General features: G+C 47.4%; 1 protein-coding gene across 1 annotated transcript in view; it reads right to left on the bottom strand.

The window, feature by feature from the left end:
• The window catches only part of MARF1 (meiosis regulator and mRNA stability factor 1), a 587,347-nt gene that overhangs the window by 257,796 nt on the left and 304,619 nt on the right, over window positions 1-24,932 (bottom strand). The window contains exon 16 of the mRNA XM_082261010.1: window positions 324-499. Within this exon, the coding sequence (XP_082117136.1) occupies window positions 324-499 (176 nt within the window). The remainder of the gene's footprint in view (window positions 1-323; window positions 500-24,932) is intronic.

Here is a 24,932-nt window from a genome sequence, read left to right as displayed (position 1 = left end):
CAATGCAAAAGATGTAGCAAAGGATCTTATGTAGGTGAAAGAGGACATTAGTTACAAGTAAGGATGAATTTGCACAGACATACCATCAAGGACCATAAAGAAGATAGTTCCTGCACACCTGTGGGGACATCATTTCACAATTAATGACTGTTCTATTTTGCTTTGTGACCAATCAGGCTTGTGGATTGGATGTTTTTGAACACGCCAGTATTTTTTGATTGCTTTTTTTTTGTTTTTTTTTATTAATAACAGAGCAAGGAGGGGTTAGAATAAGGTTTACTTATTGGAGTCAAACTAAATTACACAAAAATAAATACACTCACCAGAATTTGGGGGTGGAGGCTTGTTGTGTATCCACTTAACTACTTTAACCCCATTTTGGGTCGTTGCGATGTTAACACCAGGAACGCAGGTAATCAAGTGCTCCAGAGGTACACCTCCTTGTCCTTCTCCAACCTCACGCAAGGAGCTAAATTCTGCAGCATAACAATCAGGGAAACTGGAAGGGGATAAAAAGCAAGCACATGGCTACACTGTAAAAATAGAATTGATTTTCTAGTAAGCTTACTGTCAGTAGGACAGAAAAAAAAAAGTTATACTGCAAAGTAACGCAAGTCAGCAAGTACATATAAGAAAAACGAATGTCTCTGCTCGGAAGACCTCATACAAATACTAACTGCTGTCATCTGAAGTGATAAAACTCAAGCAGTGTTGGCTGCTTCAGAGATAACCTTATTGAAGTGGTTCTTAACCTTGTTGGAGGAACTGAACCCCACCATGTGCATTCATCGAACCCTTCTTAATTGGAAAAATAAAATATGATTTTTTCAAATTCAAAACATAGGTATATATTATTTTAGGTATATATGACCATCGTGCCCCCTTTCAATGCACAGTGACCAGCGTGACCCCTTTCAATGCAGAGACCAGTGTGCCCCCTTTCAATGCAGAGAGACCAGCGTGACCCCTTTCAATGCAGAGAGACCAGCGTGACCCCTTTCAATGCAGAGACCAGTGTGCCCCCTTTCAATGCAGAGACCAGTGTTTCCCCTTTCAATGCAGATACCAGCGTGCGGTGTGCCCCCTTCAATGCAGAAATCATCATTCGTGCCCCCTTCAATGCAGAAATCATCATTTGTGCCCCCTTCAATGCAGAGATCATCATTCGTGCCCCCTTTCAATGCAGAGAACAGCATGCTGCGTGCCCCCTTCAATGCAGAGAACATCATTCGTGCCCCCTTTCAAAGCAGAGACCAGCGTGCTGCGTGCCCCCTTCAATGCAGAGATCATCGTTCGTGCCCCCTTTCAATGCAGAGACCAGAGTGCTGCGTGCCCCCTTCAATGCAGAGTGAACAGCGTGCCAACTTGCCAAGCCCCCCCGAGACCAGTGCACTTGACTTACCTGTTGTAGCGGCGGCTTCTTCTCTTCAGTCCCTGCGTCTCCTTGAGTCCTCCCGCCTCCTCCACAGCCAATGCCATTGGCCGAGGAGATGTGACAATAGCGAATTTTCATTCGCTATTGCCACACAATGGGTGGGCTCATGGCGCACTGCTCTGCGCCTGGGTCCACCCTTTCCTACTAGAGTCAAACTGTAATAGGCGGGGAGTCAGGGACTGTCTGGGAGGCGGAGGCCTGGAGGAGAAAGGGGTGACGTCACTGGTTGCTAGATGCTAAGCGGCTCTAGCCTAGCAACCAGTGTGAGCTCCGGCCGCCTCCCTGCAGAGAGAGAGCACCGACAGAGGACAGAGAGCAGCAGAGCGGTCAGCGGATCAGGAGGATGATGTACTGAATCACACCACTGTGCGTGTCATCACGAATCATACGAGTCGGGTGTGCCTCCGCCGAACCCACGAGACTGACTCACCGAACCCCTGGGGTTCGATCGAACCCAGGTTAAGAACCAGTGCCTTATTGAAAAAAAAAAAAAAACCTTCAGGATGAAGTCCATTTAAAAGAACTATATGCTTAATATTTCCACCATGTAGTAGATCTAAAAGGTCTACACGCCCCTGTTAAAATGTCAGGTTTCTGTGTTGTAAAAAAAAAATGAGACAAAGAAATAATTTCATAACTTTTTCCAGCTTTAATGTGACCCATAAACTGTACAACTCAGTTGAACAACAAACCTTTTAGGTGGAGGGAAGTAAATATAAACAAATAAAAAAATATGGTTTCATAAGTGTGCACACCCTTATACTAATACTTTGTTAAAGCACCTTTTGTTTTTATTACAGCACTCAGTCTTTTTGTGTATGAGTCAGTCTATTAGCATGGCACAGCTTGACTTAGCAATATTTGCCCAATCTTTGCAAAAACACTGAGGGCATCTCCTGTGCACAGCCCTCTTCAGATCACCCCACATATTTTCAATCAGATTCAAGTCTGGCCCATTACAAAACTTTAATCATCTTCTGGTGAAGCCATTCCTTTGTTGATTTGGATGTATGCTTTTGGTCGTCGTCATGCTGAAAGATGAAGTTCCTCTATATGTTCAACTCTCTAGCAAAAGCCTGAATGTTTTGTGCCAATATGGACAGGTATTTGGAACGGTTCATAATTCCCTTTATCTTGACTAAGGCCCCTGTTCCAGCTGAAGTAAAAACCGTCCCAAAGCATGATGTTGCCACCACCATGCTGCATTGTGGGTATGGTGTTTATTTTGGTGATGTGAAGTAGTGTTTTTGCACCAAACATCTTTTGGAATTATAGCCAAAAAGTTAAACCTTGGTTTCATCAGACCATAACATTTTCCTAACTACTTCTGGGAGACTTCAGATGCGTTTTTGCAAAATTTAGCTGGTCTTGGATGTTTTTCTTCATAATAAAAGGCTTCCGTCTAGCCACTCTACTCCAAAGCCCAGACAAATGAATACGGGAGATTGTCACACGTACCAAGTAGCTGGTACTTGCCAGATATTCCTGCAGCTCCTTTAAAGCGGAGTTCTGGCCTCGGAAACTATTTTTCACTAAAAATACCCCCAGGACAGTCAGGGCTAGTGCATTCCACAATGGATAGCCTCTGAACTGTCTCAGGTCGCACTTGCCTTTTAGAAGACATACTTACCTTGAAAATTTCTTCTCCAGAGCTGCCATCTCAGGTGTGGGCAGCTAAAGCCAGCGCGTCCTCTTCTGCATGCTCTTCAGTGTCCTCTTCAGTCCCACAATGCACTGCACCGGCCCCGCTCGTCACTTCCGGGGCAGGCGCGACAACACTGCACAGCTTCTGGGCATGCCCAGAAGCTGTTTTAGCAGGGAATGACGCGCCTGCAACGGAACTGACAAGCAGGGCCGGTGCAGGCGCATTGATTCCTGGGAGCGATGACGTTCAGCTCCCAGGAATCAATGCAAGCAGGAAGTTACGGCGTGGGCCTCGGCTGCAGAGGAAGGAAGTGGAAGAAAGGTAAGTATATTTTCTTCAATAACAAGTTAAGGAAAAAAAAAATAAAACCGGGACTATCCATTTCTTTTACAGGTGACACAGAGCAAGCAAGTGGCCCAAAGTAAGTTTTAAAGGCCGGAACTCCGCTTTAATGTTGCTGTAGGCCTCTTGACCACCTCCCAGACCAGTTTTCTTCTCGTCTTTTCATCAATCTTGTAGAGACGTTCAGTTCTTGGTAGGGTCATTGCTGTGCCATATTTTCTCCACTTGATGACTGTCTTCATTGTGTTCCATGGTATATCTAATGCCTTGGAAATTCTTTTGTACCCTTCTCCTGACTAATACCTTTTAACAATGAGATCCCTCTGATGCTTTGGAAGCTCTCCGCAGACCATGACTTTTGCTGTAGGATGAGACTTCTGCTGGCCATACACTAGCCGACAAATTGTTAGAAAATCTGTAATTTGGTCAGTTCGTTCATTTTTCGTCCAGGTAATGGGCACAAATAGAAAATCGGTTTTAACTTTTCAGAGCTGCTGCAAAAATCGAAGGAACAGTTTGGAAATTTCTGCCGAACGATAAATTGAAAGGTTAAGGTGTTTCTCGCCCGAACAGTTTGCACTAGGCATATGTTACAAAATAAACAAAAAACTGATGTCCATTGAACGATTTATCAATCACAATTCGGTCATAAAACTGATGTCCATTGAACGATTTATCGATCAAAATTCGGTCATTACATGATAGCATGATCAACTGCTCTCATGGCCGAGTTTTCAAAAATTAGTTTGAATGATTTTTCATATAGTGTATGGCCAGCATAAGAAAATATCAGGAAAGACCAACTAGAAGAGCTGAACTTTATTTTGGGTTAATCAGAGGCCCTTTAAATGATGGCAGGTGTGTACTGACTCCTATTTACCATAAGCTTGAATGTGATTGCTTAATTCTAAACAGATACATCCCCATTTATAAGAGGGTGTGTGATCGTGTCGTTTTTACATCACAAAAATCTGACATTTCAACAGGGGTGTGTAGACTTTTTATATCCACTATAGGTGGCTGCAGTGCCTCCCAGTGGAGGTTAACAAACCAAGCTTAAAAAGTCTACTAAAATACTGCAAGGGATGTAGCAAGCTATTGGACTGCTTCGGATTCAGTGGAAGTGACTACAGTTAGCTCATGGTGTGAAGTTTGGCACCAACAAAATCACATACTTTATACTTTTAGGAAAAACACACACTGTACTAAACGGGGACATAAAATTTAGGATTGAAGTAAATACATGTTTCTTTACTTTACAAGCACTGGAACAGCTGAAGGGAACAGAATCACGAGGAGGAGAGAGGAGAGGCTCTCAGACTACGGAACTGAGGGGGAGGGAGAGTGGGGGAGCTGGATGACAGAGGCACGCAAACTGACCACACTATCAGATCAGCAGCCATAATAAACGTGATCAGTTTACAGAGGGGAAGACAGGAACAAGCAGGACCATCCAGGTATAGTACAACATAGAAAGGGCCAACTGACATGGCAAAAGCACTGTGCTTCATCTTGTGCCTTAAAGGGACAGGGACATTTTTCAAATTTTTTTTAGGGTTACAACCACTTAAATGGTGTTCTCTAAATCAAAATGGGAAGGAGAGGATTAATTTCTATATTTCATACGAAGAACATTTTGGCAAATCCTACAAATACTTGTTGATCTTGCAAGAAACCATGTCCTTGTCACCACCTGTGAGCTGAAAAGGACTGCATAAACCATGCCCTCTCTAGTGAACTGCTAGTGTACCTATAAACCACCATGTAATGTAGATGAATAAAGACATGTTTGATAACCACGGTTCCTTCCATCGATACCATGGAGGAGTGTAGAAACAAATCTCAGGAAGGGTCAGTGTGCTATTTACAGTATTACCAGACGGGGGTGAAAAAAAAGTAAATGCAGCCTTCACACACAAATTAGGCTGCATCAGAAAAAACAACCTAACAGGGTTTTACAGCCCCACCTACAGGGGTAGGACACTTTATGCCTCTCTGGGCATAAAATCTCTCTGCTATAGGCCTTCCGTCAGTCACATTTTCAAAGGAGAATTTCCATAGAGGGGGTAGGTGCTGTGTCTATCAATTAACTCAGAGAAAGGGATATTACGGTAACAAAAAAATCTAGTTTTCTCTTCCGTTCATTGAGGGACACATCTCCTTTATCCATTACCAAACAAGGATGTCCCCATGCAGTGACCCAATGGGGTGTGGGCAAACCAACCAATGGAGAAGAAACCCAAGACTACATACCAACACTCTTGAGTCCTAAAAAGCAGCCTGCAACACTTTGCAGCCAAAACATCAGAAGATGCAGATACCTCATCTGAAAAGAATTTCATAAACGTGTGCACAGACAACCAGGTCGCTGCCTTGTAAACCTGAGATACAGGCGCTTGATGTCGTAACGCCCAGGCGGCCCTAACTGCCCTGTAGGAGAGCGCTGTAAGAGGGAAGGGAGGTTCCTGCCCCTTAATGGCATAGGCTTGCGCAATCGTCTGCTGAATCCAACAGGAAATAGTGATAGAAAACGTCAAGCCTTACTTCGGACCATCCGTGAGCACAGAGAATTGGACTTCCGAAAACTCGCCATTATGGAGAGGTACACGTAAATTGGGTGAACCTCATCCAGGGAGAGCAAGGCCAACTTCTTAGGGTTCAATGGTCGAAGGCACACAGAAGGATAATGTTCTCATACTCCTGAAGACACTAGGCAAAACCTGGATTTTTGTAAGAACTTACCATAATATCCTTGTCTCTGAAGTTCAGCGACAGACGCAGCTCCATCTAGTCAGACTATAAGGTTATGCTCCTCCTATCAGGAATAGGCACTAGACAGGAAAATAAAACTTAACCACACCTATGGGGGCTGTCCCTGCAGGCATAACCCCACACACCCTGCTATCATCAAGCAGTTTAGTTGCAAGCAGTGTTTAGAATAGAAAAAACACCATTCACTCAGAAGAGGGGCGGGTGCTGCGTCTGTACAACTTTAGATAAAAGCATTTTACAGTAAGTTCTTAAAAAAATCCAGTTTTCTCTATCGTTCATCGATAGAAGCAGCTCCATCTAGTCAGAAACTATAGGGATGTCCCAAAGCAGTATATTCAGGAGGGGTGGGAAGACAAAGCAAAACAGAAACGTAACTCCCCAAAGGTTAACTTCGCCAACCAGGTAACATGGAGCTTAACCAGGAACAACTGGAGCTCACCCTGAAAACACAATACACCCTCAAAGAGGAAAAAAATAAAACATGTTCTCTTTAAACAGCAGCCAGCAAAACCTTGCTAACAAAGGAAGCAACCGAAGATGCCAACACGTAGAATTTTGTAAACCTATGCACAAACGACCAAGTTGCCACCTTGCAAACTTTTAGCACCATCGCCCGATGGTGAAAAGCCCAAGAGGCACTCAGCGCTCTCGTAGAATGTGCTTTCAACGGAAAAGGAGGAACCTGACCCTTCAGTAAATAAGAAAACAACAAGAGAAGGGTGCACCGACCTTGTGCATTACCACTTAAAAGTTTAGTAAAAACAAATAAGGGTAGCGTACAATATACTCACAAACGTAGGATATGAACAAGCATAAAGGAAATGGGCACCGCACGCTTCCAGGACACTTCTCTACTGCTGGATAGCATGATGGCGTCCTCAAAACCCATTTGTGGCTTACGCGTCTCGAGGGAGGGCACTCTTCTTTAGAGCCAAAATCGCCACTGACCCACCATGCACTCCTAGGAAGTTGTATAGTCAGTGTGCACCGCCCACACCACCCCGCCCTGGGGAGGGGCAAAAGGTCAGGGACAGGTGTAGGAGAAAAACTGGGATGTGTGTCCCAATGGTCAGGTGCTTGCAATAGAAGATGTTCATAATATGGCAATAGTACTGGGTGCAAACAACTAAGGATAGCATTGATGGTAATGGCCCAAAAAGTATAGAATGGATGCTTGTGATTAGACATATGCCAGTTTTCGGTAATTCGATATATCGCGGTATTGCATAGCCACGGTATTGTTATTGTGGCATTTTTAAAATACAGAGTTTCTCTGCTCCTGGGTCTGACTTGTGAATTGATACATTTCAGTGAGCTGGATGACTCATTCACTCACACAGCTAAGGCCTTTCAGCATTAAGTCTCCCAGTAACTATAAACAAAAATTATTACATTGTATCTTTTCCTTCCCTCTGCCAGGGAGAAAGGAAGTTTAACCTCTTAAAGACTGGACCTTTTTCTGACACTTGTTGCTTGCAAGTTAAAATCAGTTTTTTTTTTGCTAGAAAAGTACTTAGAACCCCCAAACATTTTATATATTTTTTTAGCAGAGACCCTACAGAAAAAAATGGCGATTGTTGTAATATTTTATGTCACACTGTATTTGCGCAGCAGTCTTTCAAAGCAATTAATAGACTTTAATGAATAAAAAAAAAAAAAAAAAAAAAAGGAACAGTAAAGTTATCCCAATTTTTTTTTTTTTGTTACACAGAGAATCGTGAGAGAATCGTGATCTTTATTCCAAGCTAAAAAAATCTTGATTCTCATTTTGGCCAGAATCGTGCAGCTCATATATATATATATATATATATATATATATATACACACATACATATATACACACACGCATAGCAGCCCACATTACATTATTATATAGCCATCAAGCAGTGTCTGGCCTACCTGGTGATGACAGGTCCTGGCGCTCCGATCCGATGGCCTGGTCTTTAAAGGGGCAAATCCTTGCGATCCAGAAGTGGTTAAACCTGCAGGAGGACCGGTGTTTTTATCTATTAATGACTTTACTATTGCTTTAGGCCTGGTTCACATGTATGCGGGTTGGTGGTTCACATGTATGCGGGTTGGCGGTTCACATGTATGCGGGTTGGCGGTTCACATGTATGCGGGTTGGCGGTTCACATTTGCACAGGCATAGCAGCCCATTGATTTTAACGGGCTGCTATGCCCTCATTTTCCGCAGAAAAAAGGTGCATGCAGCATTTTTTTTAAAATTCAGTGGCCTTGAAATCCATCCTGCTTTTGCACCATGCGACTTACCTGCAGTTCCTGCTCTGGCAAGCTTTCTGCATTTTTTGTATACGTGGGCACGGCATTTAAAAACAGTTTGCGTGTGCAGCAACGGCAGGTAAGTCGCATGGTGCAAAAGAAGGATGGATTTCATGGCCACTACATTTTTTTAAATTCTGCATGCACCTTTTTTCAGCTGAAAATGCAGGCATAGCAGCTCAAGCCCATTCACATCAATGGGCTGCTATGCCTGTGCAAATGTGGGCCCCCAACCCGCATACATGTGAACCAGGCCTAAAGCAATAGTAAAGTCATTAATAGATAAAAACACCGGTCCTCCTGCAGGTTTAACCAATTAATGACTTTACTATTGCTTTAGGCCTGGTTCACATGTATGTGGGTTGGGGGCCCACATTTGCACAGGCATAGCAGCCCATTGATGTGAATGGGCTTGAGCTGCTATGCCTGCATTTTCAGCAGAAAAAAGGTGCATGCAGAATTTAAAAAAATGTAGTGACCATGAAATCCATCCTTCTTTTGCACCATGCGACTTACCTGCCGTTGCTGCACACGCAAACTGTTTTTAAATGCCGTGCCCACGTATACAAAAAATGCAGAAAGCTTGCCAGAGCAGGAACTGCAGGTTAGTCGCATGGTGCAAAAGCAGGATGGATTTCAAGGCCACTGAATTTAAAAAAAATGCTGCATGCACCTTTTTTCTGCGGAAAATGAGGGCATAGCAGCCCGTTCAAATCAATGGGCTGCTATGCCTGTGCAAATGTGGGCCGCCAACGTAGCATACATGTGAACCGCCAACCCGCATACATGTGAACCAGGCCTAAAGCAATAGTAAAGTAAATTTATAAACAACACCTCCCTCAGGTTTAACCACTTCTTGACCACAAGGATTTGCCCTCTTAATGACCAGGCCATCGGATCGGAGCCGAGCGCCAGGACCAGTTATCACCAGTTAGGCCAGACACTGCTTGATGACCTATTTTAGGCCTGGTTCACAGAGTCTGTACTGACTGACACTATATAATTATGTGCATAAGTGAACCAAAGCCCCTAAATTCAGCAATGAAATTGAAGTGAGGTGGAAATTTAATAATTTAAATTTAATAATAGAATACCGTGATAATACCGTATACCGTGGCAAAACCTTAATTAATCGCAGCATGAAAATCTGATACCGTTACAAGCCTACTTGTGATACAGGAAAAAGCATCCATACTATACTTTTTGGGCCATTACCATCAATGCTATCCTTGGTTGTTTGCACCCAGTGCTATTGCCATATTATGAACATCTTCTACTGCATGCACCTGACCATTGGGACACGCACCCCAGTTTGTTTTCTCCTACACGTGTCCCTGACCTTTTGCCCCTCCCAGGGCAGGGACCATTTGGATATGGTCGCCGCAGACGCAGCCAATCCCTTACGAGATCCTTCGGTAAGGATAAAAAGATCGTCCGATTTTCTAAAAGACCCAGTGGTCTCCAGGTAGACCCTGATCGCCCAAACCACATCCAAAGAGTGCAACGTAAATTCTTTAGATTGTTTGGGCTTAGGGCAGAATGAAGGCAACACGTCTTCATTCAGATGAAGATCATTAACAATTTCTGTGCTGCATGATATAATTGATTATGATGAACTCTTAGATGGGCCCAAAGATTTGACGTATTTTTGTTTTTTGCAGTTACTGATCCCATGCTTTTCCTGGAGATGGTTGAGACGAGAAATAGTCCCACACCACACTTTTTCTGTCCTCATCCATCTCCATTGCAATTTGAAAGACAAAAAAGTTAAAACAATGGCTGGCTGGCTCCCTGCCCTGCTGTGGGTGGCTTGCTGGCACCCTGTTGTGGGTCGGTCAGTGGCTGATGCCTGGCAGGTGGGTGGCTTGCTCAGTTGCTGGCACCCTGTTGTGAGTCGGTGGCTGACACCTGGCAGTGTGGGTGGCTGGCACCCTGTTGTGGGTCGGTGGCTGACACCTAGCAGTGTGGGTGGCTGTCTGGCACCCTGTTGTGGGTAAGTGGCTGATACCTGGCAGTGTGGGTGGCTGGATGGCCAGGCACCCTGTTGTGAGTCGGTTGCTGACGCCTGGCAGTGTGGGTGACTTGCTGAGTTGCTGGCACCCTGTTGTGGGACACAACAGGCTGCTGTTACCCTGTTGTGGGTCGGTGGGAGACACCTGGCAGTGTTGGTGGCTTGGTGTCACCCTGTTGTGGATGGCTGGCTGGAACACTGTGGTGGGTGGCTGGCTTGGTGTCACCCTGTTATGGGTCGGTGGCTGGCTCCTGGCAGTGTGGCTGGCTTGGTGTCACCCTGTTGTGGGTGGCTGGCTTGCTGGAACACTGTGGTGGGTGGCTGGCTTGCTTGGGGTCACCCTGTTGTGGGGTGAGTGGCTGGATGCTGGCCTGGCACCCTGTTGTGGGGTGGGTGGCTGGATGCTGGCCTGGCACCCTGTGGTGGCTGGCACCGTGACCGGACTGTAGCTGGCTGCACAAGAGGCATGGGAGGCGGTCTTAGAAGGCAGAACGTGTGCAGCGCAACATACGCAATGACGCCACTAAAATATCGGCATCTTCAGAGGCAGTTTGATATATCGGGGAAAGTGCATATCGGCCCTCGATATATCGGCTTTGCCGATAATCGGTCAATTTAGCTGATACCATCAGACCCAAGGCCGCAAACTCGAAGTGAGGACAGATTCTTTGCCTACAACATCCAAATCCCCCTCCTGCAAATTTTGCAGCTTGTCTGGGGGAAGAAACACCATGGCCAAGGCTGATACCAGAGTCAAGCCCAGATAATCCAGTCTCAAGACAGGTTTCAGCCCGGATTTCTTTAAATTGATGTTCCAACCGAAATCCTGCAGAGTTCTGACAGTGACCGCCAGATCCCCCAACAAGGAGGAGAGTTCGCTCTCAACAGGACATCGTATAGGTACCCCAGTACCGCAATTCCCCGCTGACGAGCAATACCAATACCGGTGCCAAGACCTTGGTAAACACTCTGGGAGCTGAGGCGAGACCAAAATGTAACGCCATAAATTGATAGTGCTCCTCTGCGACTGCAAAGCGAAGAAACAGCTGGTGTCCAGCGTAGATATGCGTCCTTGATATCTATGGAGGCTAAGAAATCTCCCTGGTGTAGTGACACCACTACCGTGCAGATGGATTCCATCTGAAAATTCTGTACCCGCACAAAGTGGTTCAGGGCCTTGAGATCCAGGATGGGACCCACCTTGCCTTACTTCCTGTGCACGGTGAAGAAGTTTGAATAAAACCCTTAAAAACGTTCCTGAAAAAGGAACTGGTACAATCACTCCTTGCCACAGTAAATCGTGTACTGCTCCTCGCAAATCCCTTAACCAGTCTGGAGATAGGTGAAGACTGGACTGGAAGAACCTGTCTGACGGACCAGACCGAAATTTGATCTTGTACCCAGATGGGTTCAGTTGGTGAACCCCTTTGTCCTGAATCAAGGAGGTCCAGGATTCCAGAAAGAAACAAAGACGTCCCACTCACCCCAGAATTGGGTGAGGGTGCCCCTTTCTGCAGATGAGAACTTGTCTGCAGGTCCAGACTGGCTAGTCTTTGCTTTCACCGACCACGGCTTCTTGGAACCCCCAGAAGACATGAATGATTTACCTCTTTCTTGTGACCCGGAGGCACAAAAACAACGTTTATGAGCATTAAAGGAAGGCCCCCGCCTAGGACGTGGCGCCTTGCCATTAGATTGGGGATGAGGATTGCTCTTGCCCCCCCTCCCCCCCCGAATACCTTTTATCAACTCGTACAGAGATGATTCACCTTTTATCAACTCGTACAGAGATGATTCAAACAGCCTCTCCCCTGAGAAGGGAAGATCAGTCAAGGCCTTTTTAGAAGCCTAGTCCACCGATCAGCTTTTTAGCCACACCATGCACCCAATAACAATCCCCACTGCCGATGCCCTTGCAACAAACGGGGCTGAATCCAGGGATGTTTCACACATGAACACCAGGGCTTGAGCCAACTGGTCCAGTAGTCCCAACACCGCAAGGGGGAGTCGTTCAGCTTCCAAGTTACTTTTAGGTAACTTCACCCATTCTGTAGCAGTCTGCGCTACCAAACCATTCTCAAAGTTAGTCTAATATGTGATCTGCTACCACGTGCAAATAGCAGGACAAGGATTCCACCCATCTATCCACAGGGTCCGCAAAAGTTGGAGACTCTTCCACCAGTACCAGAGTCGCTTTATTCAACCTGGACCCTGGGGGGATCCACTTTTGGTGGTACAGTCCACCTAGTGGACACTGCCTCCGCAAGGGAAGGGTGTGCAAAACGCTTAGACACCACTAATGTGCTTACTGCGCCGCCATTGTTCATCCACAATAGTATTAAACAATTCTGGACAAGGTAACACCTTGTCTGATTTACGGGATCTGCGAGAGCCAAAAGACATCTGTGTACCTGGCTCTATGGGTTCAAAATTTTAACATTTCCCACACAAACTATCAGAGCTTCCACCAAAGTGCGTTCCCGCACGACAGCTGATGAGGACAGGTCCTCTTCACCGTCAGAATGAGACCACACCGACCCCTCAGGGTGGTCTGCGTCGGCCATGTCTATCTCAGAGTCCAAAGACCCTGCTGATGGAGATGAGGGTGGAAGGAGTTTGTGGCTGGCAGCACTAGAAATGACAAAAGTTTGCCTTAGACCTCAGATTTTGCAAAAAAGCTACAATCTCTGGCTGAGACTGAACCAAAAGGTCCCGCAATCGCTCCCAGGGGGTCTGCAGGTAAATTATTCTGGGACTCCATGTTACACTTTAAAATATTTGGGCAGTGTCTCCTTAAGACCACCAAAAACGCAGTCCCACCGCTATAAGTGCGGACTCACAATCCTTGGTTATTATAAGAGAATAGAGTGAATAAAGAAAAACCCACAGGGAATCCCAGTAAATCGTTGACAGGCCACAGAGAAGACCTCCAGCGCGATCTGTGCAAAAACGAAACTGACACTGACTATACAGAAAGAGAAAAGGGAAAACTCTGTCTCTATATTTAAAAAACCATGCCGCATGCCTGTCCAGACTATTGACCTCAGGAAAATGGCCGCTCATGCATTCTCAATGGGGAATTATAGAAGTGTTCTGCCCATATAATCTAATGGGAATATAAAAATCATGATCCAAAGCAAAACAGCGGCCCCCACGTCCCCCAAAAGAAGGCCCAGAACAATAGGCATCGGAATGTCCCTGACCAAGGGCCCACACAGGACAAGTCACTCTCCTCAGCAACAGCCGCATTACCGTGCCCCCCCCCGCCAAAGTTAAAAACCTGCTAGGGGTAGGGGAATGCTGAGGGGTAACACAGGACTAGTCCTCCGAGGTGCCAGGGGAACCGAGGGAGCCGTTAAGGTTCGACTATTCCAGGGAAGGGCCCACATCCACCCCGAGACGTCCACCCCGAGGTGGGGGACAACTTACTCACCATACCACAGTAACAGGTGGGAGCCATTCCGAAACAGATCAACTCCTACCCAGGACGGGGATGCTGTCAGCCAAGGGGAAGCTGCGACTCAGGGCATTCCAGGTCATGTGCGGCCCAGCAAGACGGTCCACTCGCAGGCTCGTCCCCATCTGTCTGGGCACTGTTGTGGCAAGGCCTAGTTCTAGACTATAACCTGCTCACGCTCGCTGGCCAGGCTGGGAGACCTTAAGGATCTAGATTATACAGTGCAAAACCTCAGCTGGCTGTTGCTTGTAGTTCCTCTGGATCTTGGTCCTCAGGAACTAACCAGTGAAAATAAAAAAAAAATTAAAATTAAAAATCAAACAAACTTTCCCATAACAGCCAAGACCGAAGTCCCAGCAGGAAGCTAGGTCCTATTCCTTAAACTAGGCAGAAACAAACGGCTTGATGATAGCTGGGTGTGTGGTGTAATGCCTGCAGGGACAGCCCCCATTAGGTGTGGTGAAGCTTTTTTCACACCTATTCCAGATAGGAGGAGCATAACCCTACAGTCTGACTAGATGGAGCTGTGTCTGTCGAACGATAGAGAAAAGACTGGAGGCCGATAGCAGAGGAGGGGGTTGTATGCCCACAGATGACCGTAGGGAATAAAAGAGAAAGTTTTTGGGTATACAATTTACAAATTGTGTGCATGCATACACATTTTCAGTTCTGCTTTATATAAAGCTGGATCCATATCTTATGCCAGCTTGCAAAATCTGTTCCATGACCCCTTTCAGAATTAGGCAACAGTGGTGAAGGCAGTTCTGGTCTACAAAAGGGAAAGCGAGGTAATCTTTCACTCAAAAACAAGTTCTCTAGCAACTAGTTTCATTGTTTGAGAGGAACCCAGTGTGTAATGGGGTGATCCAATGCCTGCCCTAAGCCTCCAGGAAATTAGAGAATCTTAGGTCCTAATGCTTTTCCTGCAAAGCAGCTGGAAAACATTAAGAAATTCACAAGGCACAAAATTTTGAAGGCATGCTTGTGTTATCAAGCCAACGTGCAATTACAGAGTGTTCAAAATGGAAAAAAAATAATGTTCCTGCTATCGTAAGTAAAACGATAGAATGGAAGCGTCCTAGCAACAGCGACTATCCAGGTTGTCCGGGTGGGAGGCTCAGGCAGCTTCCACAGCAGAAGGATTTCTCTCCTAGCATAAAATAGAGCATAAGTGATACACAATTTGGCATATTTATCCCCAGCCACGTCCCTAAGATTATTCAGTAGGGTCACCACTGGGTCCAATGGGACAGTGGTATCGAAAATTTCACCTAGAGTGTCCGTCACCGCTTTCCAAAAGGACGCAAGCTCAGGGCACGACCAAACATGAAAAAGGGTACCAATATCATCACGGCCGCTTCGGGTACAAGAGGGGTCACTCATGGAGTATATTCTGGCAAGGCGTTGTGGTGTATAATATATTCTATGTAGAAACTTAACTTGTGTAAATCTATCTCTAGCCGATATCATAGAGGGAATATAGTTACTAACAGAGTCTTCCCAGTCCTCAACAGTCAAGTCTGGGATATCCCCTTTCCATTTATTATAAATTTTCTCAAGAGACTGACTATGATCCATCGATAGCCGCAGATATATAGAGGAGAGGGGCTTACCTATGACCTTAAAGGTCAACATTCGTTCCAAAGGGTCCGATTCCAAAACAACCGGGTCCTGGAACTGGGCCAGCATAGCATGACGGAGTTGCCAATAGCGAAACTCCATCGTTCTAGGCAATGAGTGTAATTGTTGGAAGACCTCAAACACTGGGAATCTTCCATTTTCGATAACATGTTTCATGGTCACAATCCCTTTAGCAGCCCATATCTGAGGATCAGGAAGTTGTTGCAGATGTAATAAATTAGGATTACCCCACAGTGGGGTATGGGGGGGATATATGCAAGGGCTTCTTATACACCGCTCGGGCCCGAGCCCATACCCGTAGTACCGTACACATCGGGCCGGTGGTCTGGGGGTGAGCCTGTTCACCCCGAAAAACGAGGTTGCTCAGAGCCGCGTAGGATCCCAGTAAGGCTGCATCCAGAGTCACTGCAGAGTTAAACTTGGGTTGGGAGAACCACCACCAGACCGTCACCAACACAGTGGCCCAAAAATAGAGCTGGAAGTTAGGGAGCGCCAAATCCCCCCTTGAAAGTGGGAGATACAGCATCCTTCTGGCAACCCGAGGAGTGCGCCCAGCCCACACAAAAGATGTTACAGCAATTGTCCTAAGAAAGTGGCTCCTAGGGGAAAACTCACTCACTCGCAGACATCCTCCCACCTGCCCTGTCAATTTAAAGCGGTCCCAGATACCGGCATGGAACACTGTGCCAACTGCCCACAACCCCCCACTCCGGGTCTACAAAGGAGAAACAAGCTTCTGAAAGAATGGCCAGGCTGTCACCTCTCCTCAACAATCACAGCAGCAGGGGCAGGAACAGCCGCCCCCAATGCACCTTGTTCCTATGTTGATTGGGACAAGGGTCTCTTACCCATGTCCCAATCAAACTGATCCCAGTAAGGCTGCATCCAGAGTCACTGCAGAGTTAAACTTGGGTTGGGAGAACCACCACCAGACCGTCACCAACACAGTGGCCCAAAAATAGAGCTGGAAGTTAGGGAGCGCCAAATCCCCCCTTGAAAGTGGGAGATACAGCGTCCTTCTGGCAACCCGAGGAGTGCGCCCAGCCCACACAAAAGATGTTACAGCAATTGTCCTAAGAATTTCGATAAAGTTTGGTCTGCTTGGATTGATGCTGTAGGTGTGCCAATGACTGACTCTGATGATGTGAGCTATATATCAATTTTTTTTTTTTTTCTTCCCATCTCCTTTTTTTGGTTTTATTCCCCTCCCCTCTTCAAATATATATTTTTTTTTCTTCTCTCTTTTCTCCTTAGTGATTTGATAATGAACGTTTATGCTCTTTATGGTAGTTATTCCTTTTGTATGTATTGATAACTTTTGTATAGGGCGATGTGCCTTATTTGTAAGTGTTTGTCTTGTCTATATGTTCAATAAAAAGAAAATTTGTGAAAAAAAAATTGTTAGGAATAAGAAAAAAACACTGGGATGCTCAGAAGCAGTATAACTGAGGTTTGGGCAATACAGGAACAAAACACTAGGACCACCACAAGTAGCATGTTAAGGCAACAGGCCCTATAGAACTCTCAGAGCTGCTTGAATAACCTAAATACCCAATAGAGAACCAAGTGGCAGACTTGGTGAACAGTTTGTTGAACATTTAATACTAAGTCTGACGACGATCCCACAGTAGACAGTTGTCCGTGTAGCCCAAAAGGGGATTTCCTGTGAGCAAGGTACAGTGGCTAGCATCTTTGAAAATACCAAAAGGTGTCGCAGACAGGCCAAAGGGTAAGGGGCAATGGCTTAGTAATGTTGAGTGCCAGAACAAATTACTCTTTCACAAGGTAGCTGCTCCAACGCTCCTTTGTGATGACATTTGCACGTTTGACAACATGACGTGGGGAGGATGCAGATTTTGAAATTCTAGCTGGTCACCCCTGGACCCAAACAGGGGGCCTCAATGTGAGGATTTGGGCGCAGATTTGGAGGGAAAAAAAAAAAAGTGTTTCCCAGACTGAGGTTTAGCCTTTTGCCTTTTCATTTTGGTAACGTCCATGACATTGTCTAGGGATGAGACCGTGGCATTCCCCAATAAAAAGGAACAAAAAAGGTTTTCACCTATGGTCTTATTCATCTTTTTAAGCGAGTGTAAACCAAATTTCTGTGTTTTATATTAAAAGTGAAATTACAGCTTTCAGATCTGGCACCGTAGGGAGTAGTTGCACGTTCCTGCAGCTCTGGCTGAACTTACTCATACCGGCTTGTAATATCTGCCAGGAGCCCTCTCGGTCCAGCCTTCCCTCTGCTAACCACTGGGCGCATCTTATGGAGTGGCTCCTAGGGGAAAACTCACTCACTCGCAGACATCCTCCCACCTGCCCTGTCAATTTAAAGCGGTCCCAGATACCGGCATGGAACACTACCAACTGCCCACAACCCCCCACTCCGGGTCTACAAAGGAGAAACAAGCTTCTGAAAGAATGGCCAGGCTGTCACCTCTCCTCAACAATCACAGCAGCAGGGGCAGGAACAGCCGCCCCCAATGCACCTTGTTCCTATGTTGATTGGGACAAGGGTCTCTTACCCACAACCTGCGAGCAAGGGTCTGCGAGCAGGGGGCTTATCAGAATCCAGAAGCCCCCCTTTAAGGAGGCCCCCAGATCCTACTTAAAGGGGGGCAGCCCCCCATGTGAAAAAGAGGGGTACCCCTACCCACTCAAAAAAAAAAAAAAAAAAAGTGTAGTGCAAAAAAAAAAAAACAAAAACACGACAAACCCTTCATTAAAAATGAATAATATCCCCAATGTAGTTTGAATGTCAATCACGATGGCAGTCATTGACCTGGTATGGATTTGGGAAGGACCCCCATGTTCTAAAATTTTCAGATCAAAAATCAGACCCTGTTCATTAAAGTCGCATGGAAGCGAGATAGATGTCAGACAGAAGTTGCAGGGCAAAATCGGATCAACAGTCGCAGACCGCCCTAATCCATGTCAGAATTCACCAATATAAGGCTACAACAGGGCCCTGTGGAAACACCCTAGGGTACATTAGTTTAAAGACTTTCTATCTTTATTGATTAGCTTTCATGGTACATCTCTATTCGTTTCTTGGAATGTCAAAGGTTTACTTTTCCACCTCAAACGCTTAGAAACTGACATTGCACTTCCATAGGAAACTCCCCTTCAAACCTGATTTTCCCCACATGAAAAAGCTTTGAGTAGGTAGAGTGTGCAAGGCTGGGGTTCGCATACTCCTACATAAAAATCTCCCTTGTGAGCTTAAATCCACTAAAACCGATGACCAGGGACGACTTGTAATGGCCGAACTCCCCAGAAAAAACATTGTTTAGTTATCAGGACAAAACTACTATTATGCTCTCTTCAAACCCCATACCACGTTACAAGGCAAATTCAATAGGGTAATGCATAACCTTGGAGGATAGATCTCACTCCAAGTCTCACCTATACAACTGGCCTACGACTCAGTCTACTTTGCTTTCTCAAACAATGCCAGCATTGGACATGACTGATATTTGGCGACTGCTTTACCCTTTCAGATTGGGAGTTCACCTTCTCTCCGCAACATAATAGGTTAGCCAGACTTTGCTTGTGTACTAACTCAATTTAACCATTTATACTGGAAGCCACGATTTTGAAGATTGTTTTCTCTGATTATAACCAGAAAGTGGTTGACCTTGATGGCATTGGCACTCCGGGTATGCAACACTCAGATTACCTTCTTACTTGGCAAACAGTGGATTTTCACCACACAATTCATAAAGCCTGGTCAGATTATGTAGTCTCCAACACATCTCACAAAGAGACAACCCCAATATTTTCTGAGAAGCCAGAAAGGCTTTGCTTAGTGGACAGATCATCTCCTACGCAGCCTCCTACAAGAAACCTATAATCTCACAATGCAAAGAGGCCAGTTAACATCTAAGAGTGGCTCAACAATCCCTCACATCCAACACCCCAGAACACAGGACCACGTGCCAAGCCACTAAAGCTAGCTTTGACCTGTGAGCAGAACAATTTGAGCTCTTAAAAACACTCCTGCATGGACAGGTCACTTCACAAATATGGTAATAAAAAAGGGAAAATCTTAGCAAGGCTAAGCAAAGGGCAGCATCACCCTACCCATTATTGATTCTCTGGGACCATTCCGATTTAGAACTAAAAAAAAAAAAAAAAACGGAATTTTTGTAAAATCTTACCTGTAAAACTCCTTTCTCTGAGTCCTCCGACAGTTGCCGCCTCTTCATATTCGTCACATATGGGGTATTAGACTTTGCTCCGAAGGAGTAGCTAGGCAACAGAATATGTTAACATTAAAGCTTTTAACATATCCCACCCTCAAAGGGTGGTCCCCTCAGTCAATACCCTCCTACTTCCTGCAACCATATCTCAGTTTCAGTGGAATAGCAGTAGAGTATACAACCAAACCCCAAAAGAGGGGCGGGGGCGGCGACTGTCGGAGGACTCAGAGAAAGGAATTTTACAGGTAAGATTTTACAAAAATTCAGTTTTCTCTTACGTCCTCCGACAGTCGCCGCCTCTTCATATTCGTCACATATGGGGACGTCCCAAAGCAGTGCAAACATGAGGGGTGGGAAACGCATCCGCGCCGAAAGGCAACGCAGTCTCCGCATCTAAGAAAGGAACCTTACCAAAGGAAGGAAACCAGCTGGGCTACAGGAAAAATAAATTGCTCAACAGGAGCAACAACCCAGGAAAAGACAAATAACCAGGGGATAAAAAACTTATCCCAACAGCCAGAGGTCCCCAACAAGGGACCCTAGGGAATTGCCGCACTAAGAACCTTGCGGCCAAAGGAAGCATCCGCCGATGCCTGAACATCTACTTTGTAGAATTTTGTGAAAGTGTGCACGGTCGACCAGGTCGCCGCCTTACACACCTGGGCTACAGAAGCCCCATGACGACAGGCCCAAGACGTACTCAGAGATCTAGTAGAGTGCGCCTTCACAGGCACAGGGGGAACCTTCCCCTGCAAAGCATAGGCCTGTTCAATGGTCTGCCTGATCCATTTGGCGATGGTAGAGGCCGACGCCGCCATGCCCTTCCGAGGACCCTCTGGAAGAACAAACAAGGAGTCCGTCTTTCGAAAAGACTCAGTCGATTTAAGGTAAACCCTTATCGCCCGAACAACATCCAAAGAATGTAGTCTCACCTCCTTTGGATGTTTAGGCTTCGCGCACAGCGAAGGCAAGACAATATCCTCATTAAGATGGAATTCCGAAACTCGCTTCGGAAGAAAAGAAGGATTAGGTCGCAAGACCACCTTATCCAAATGAATAACCAGATACGGAGACTTGCAGGACAAAGCCGCCAGCTCCGACACTCTGCGAGCCGAAGTGATCGCAACCAAAAAGGCGACCTTTTTGGACAACATAGACAACGAGATCTCCCTGATCTGTTCAAAAGGAGCACGTTGTAACACAGATAGAACGAGATTCAAGTCCCAAGGGGGCAGAGGATCCCTCCTAGGAGGAACCAGATGCCGCACTCCCTGAACAAAAGTGCCAACCAAGGAGTTGGAAGCCACGGGACGTTGAAACAGAACGGCCAGCGCAGACACCTGACCCTTTATCGTAGCCAGCGCTAAACGCTGATCGACACCTGTTTGAAGGAAGGACAGCACTCGGGAAACCGAGTACGTGCGGGGTGAAAACCCCCTGGACTCACACCAGGCAAAATAGGCCTTCCGAGTACGGTAATAAACCTTCCCCGAGGAAGACTTCCTCGCGTTGATCAAGGTATGAACGACCTCTGGGGAGAGACCCTTCTCCTTCAGGACCTCGGTCTCAACAGCCAGGCCGTCAAAGCCAGCGACTGTAAAGCAGGATGGTATATCGGCCCTTGAGACAGGAGATCGTCTCGAAGAGGCAGACGCCACGGGGCATCGACCGCCAGATTCACGAGGTCTGCGTACCAGGACCGGCGAGGCCAGTCCGGTGCCACAAGAATCACCGTGCTGCGTTCCGAGTGTAACCTGAGAAGGAACCTGGACAGCAACAGAATCGGTGGAAACGCGTACATCAGCTTGTACTGATGCCACGGGGCCACTAACGCGTCTGCCCGAGGGTCGCGCGTCCTTGCCACGAACCTTCTCACCTTGTTGTTGAGACGAGACGCGAACAGGTCCACATCTGGAAGACCCCACTTCGCGCACAACATCTGGAAGACAGCCGGGTGGAGAGATCATTCCCCCTGATGCAGGGTCTGGCGACTCATAGTCCGCCTGCCAGTTCTCCACCCCCGGAATGTGCACCGCCGTTATCGCCGGGACATGAGTCTCGGCCCAAGACAGAATGTCGGCCACTTCTCGAGCCGCTCGGGCACTCCTGGTGCCCCCTTGGTGGTTGATGTAGGCCACCGCCGTGGCATTGTCCGTCTGCACCCGAACCGGGCAGCCCTGCAGCCGGTCCGTCCAGCGATGAAGACAGAGATTTATCGCACGCAATTCCAGAATGTTGATCGGAAGGGAGGACTCCCCCTCCGACCAAGTTCCCTGGGCGGAAAGAACGCCCAGAACACCACCCCAGCCCGACAGGCTGGCATCCGTGGTGATTACCGTCCACGAGATAGGACGAAACGACTTGCCCCCGGACACCATTGGGGACTGGAGCCACCACAGAAGGTCTCTTCTGGTGCGATGACTCAACGAGATTTGAAGATCCAGAGATTGAGGTTGCCCGTCCCACATGGACAGGATCTCCGCTTGGAGACCCCGCGTGTGAAACTGGGCGAAGGGAATCGCCTCGAAGGCCGAGACCATCAATCCCAGACATCTCATGCACGTCCGCAGAGACGAGTGCGGAACGTCCCTGAGGGACCTGACTTCCTCCTGAAGAGTTCTGAGTTTGTCTTCCGGCAGGAAGACCTTCGCCTGCACCGAGTCCAGGATCATTCCCAGGTAGGGAAGACGAACCGACGGACTCAGTGTCGACTTTGGAAAATTCATCGTCCAACCAAACTCCTGCAGAGTTTGCATCGTGACAGACAGGTCCTTCTCCAGACCCTGGCTGGTCGCAGACCGAACCAGAATGTCGTCCAGATACCCCAGGACAGAAATGCCCTGGGCCCTCAATAATGCCAGAACCGGGGTGAAGACCCGCGGAGCCGAGGCGAGACCAAAAGGCAACGCCACGAACTGGTAGTGATCCTCCGCAATGGCGAATCGAAGGTACCTCTGGTGACCCTCGAATCGGGATGTGAAGGTACGTATCCTTCAAATCGATGGAGGCCATGAATTCCCCCGGAACCAGGGCAGCCACCACCGACCGCAGGGATTCCATGCGGAACTTGCGAACCCGCACAGAGCGGTTCAGAGCCTTCAAGTCCAGAATTGGACGAACTTTGCCCTCCTTCCTGGGCACGGTGAACAGATTGGAATAAAACCCCCGAAATCTGTCCCGATGAGGCACCGGAACCACCACTCCCTGAGCCCTCAGGTCCCGCACCGCCAGGTGCAGGTCCCCTAAACGCTCTGGAGACAGTTGAAGATTTGAGGGAAAAAATCTGCTCTCCGGCCGAGAGAGAAACTCGATCTTGTAACCAGATCGAACGATCTCCTGAACCCATCTGTCCTGCACGCGGGCCAACCAGGGTTGAAGAAAACCGAGCAAGCGTCCCCCCACCCCAAAACTGGGTGAGGGTGCCCCTTCAGGCCGCACTGTTATGGGCTGCGGATCCGGATTGACCGGACTTCTGTTTCCCAGACCAGGGCTTCTTCTGAGAGCCATGACCTTTGAACAGGGAAAAACCTGCGGCGTCCTGCGTTTTCTCTGCGTCCCATAAGCCGCCAAGGCAGCGGGGGGACACACTTCATCCTGCAAACGCAGCGTTTGTTTTATGGAAGCAATCAATTCATCCATGATTGCAAGCTCTTCAGGCGAGCCAGGGGGAGAATTATCAACCCCTTCAACTTCAGCCTCCACCTCGGACCCCACTAGATCCAGGGAGGAGCGGGACCCCGATAAGGAGGCCCCCGCCATAACAGCCCCATCACCTTCACCCTCAGAATCAGAGGAAAGAGAAACTCTGGGTCTCTTAGTAGATTGAGCAGCCACCAGCATCTGCATCTGAGCAGCAAGGCCAGCCACAATAGTGGCTAAATCCCCCCCTGGGGGTGAAACAGCGGTTCCCTGGCTTTCCACCAAGGCGGTAGGAAATTTGCCCTCCTGAGAATACATTGCCCCAATATCAAATGCCGGATAATAAAGGGTTAACTGCCCCTTTAACAAGCACGGCGAGCGCAGCCCACCGCACCACACACAAGCACAATGAGACCCCCACAGGGACAATAAAACTGACACAGGCAATGGATAAGAAGGATATAACCTGAGGAGACCCTCGCCGCTGCCTCGATCGGTGTATCCTGGAGAAGAGGAAGTGATGCGGCCAGGGCGCTCTATTAAAGCCTATGGGAGGCTACAAGAAAATGGCCGCCATGCATGTAGAACATGCGGCCGGAGCGAGTGTAGGCAAAATGGCGCCGTTTGGCGCCGAAACCGCCGCTCCACAGTACAGCAATGCACACATGTTATCCATGTATAAAAAAACATGGTAGATCGCCACAGCGATCGCTGTATAGTGCCCAAACATGCCACAAAACATGCCCCACAGCACACAGCTTCTCACACTGACAAGGCTGACACACACAGTGTCACACAGCTCCCCCCCCCCCCCTCGCAGCCCACAGCATGCAGCCGAGTGATAGGGAGACAAACAGTGAGAACAGAGGCAGGTTACACAGTCCCAGACTGACACCCCCCCAGACAGACAGGTCCCCACATAGATACACTTACCTCACAATGGCGTGGGGGACCCGCACAGGCGAACAAGCCGCTGCACATGAGGCAGGGAGAGTTGCATACAAGACGCACAGAATGGGGGTTAAGAAACCGCACAGCGTCCAGTGAGGTAGCCACCTCACCAATCATCCCTGCACCGAACAGGGATGGGTCGTTCACTGTGCCAGGAGCGTTACCTGGCTGAACGCTCGATGGCAGGCTGGGAAGCCACTGACCCACGACCTGCGACCAGGGGGATCAGCCCGAGACCCAGCCCGCATGATCCTCTTCATCAGAAGAACTAACTAATGCTGACAAAAAGAACAGCTAAGTAAAGGTAGAGAGAAAACTCAAACAAAAAATCAAAAAAGAAGAAAGAGTCTGGGGCACAAAGCCCCAGCACAGAGAGAGCCAGCCACTCCTGACAAGCTAGATATTGAAACTGAGAAATGGTTGCAGGAAGTAGGAGGGTATTGACTGAGGGGACCACCCTTTGAGGGTGGGATAGGTTAAAAGCTTTAATGTTAACATATTCTGTTGCCTAGCTACTCCTTCGGAGCAAAGTCTAATACCCCATATGTGACGAA

This window comes from Pelophylax lessonae, assembly GCF_965119305.1.
Source record: "Pelophylax lessonae genome assembly, chromosome: 6".
NCBI classification, from domain to species: Eukaryota; Metazoa; Chordata; class Amphibia; order Anura; family Ranidae; genus Pelophylax; species Pelophylax lessonae.
The sequence above is the reverse complement of the archived record's forward strand: the minus strand, read 5'-3'. Positions and strand labels throughout refer to the sequence as shown.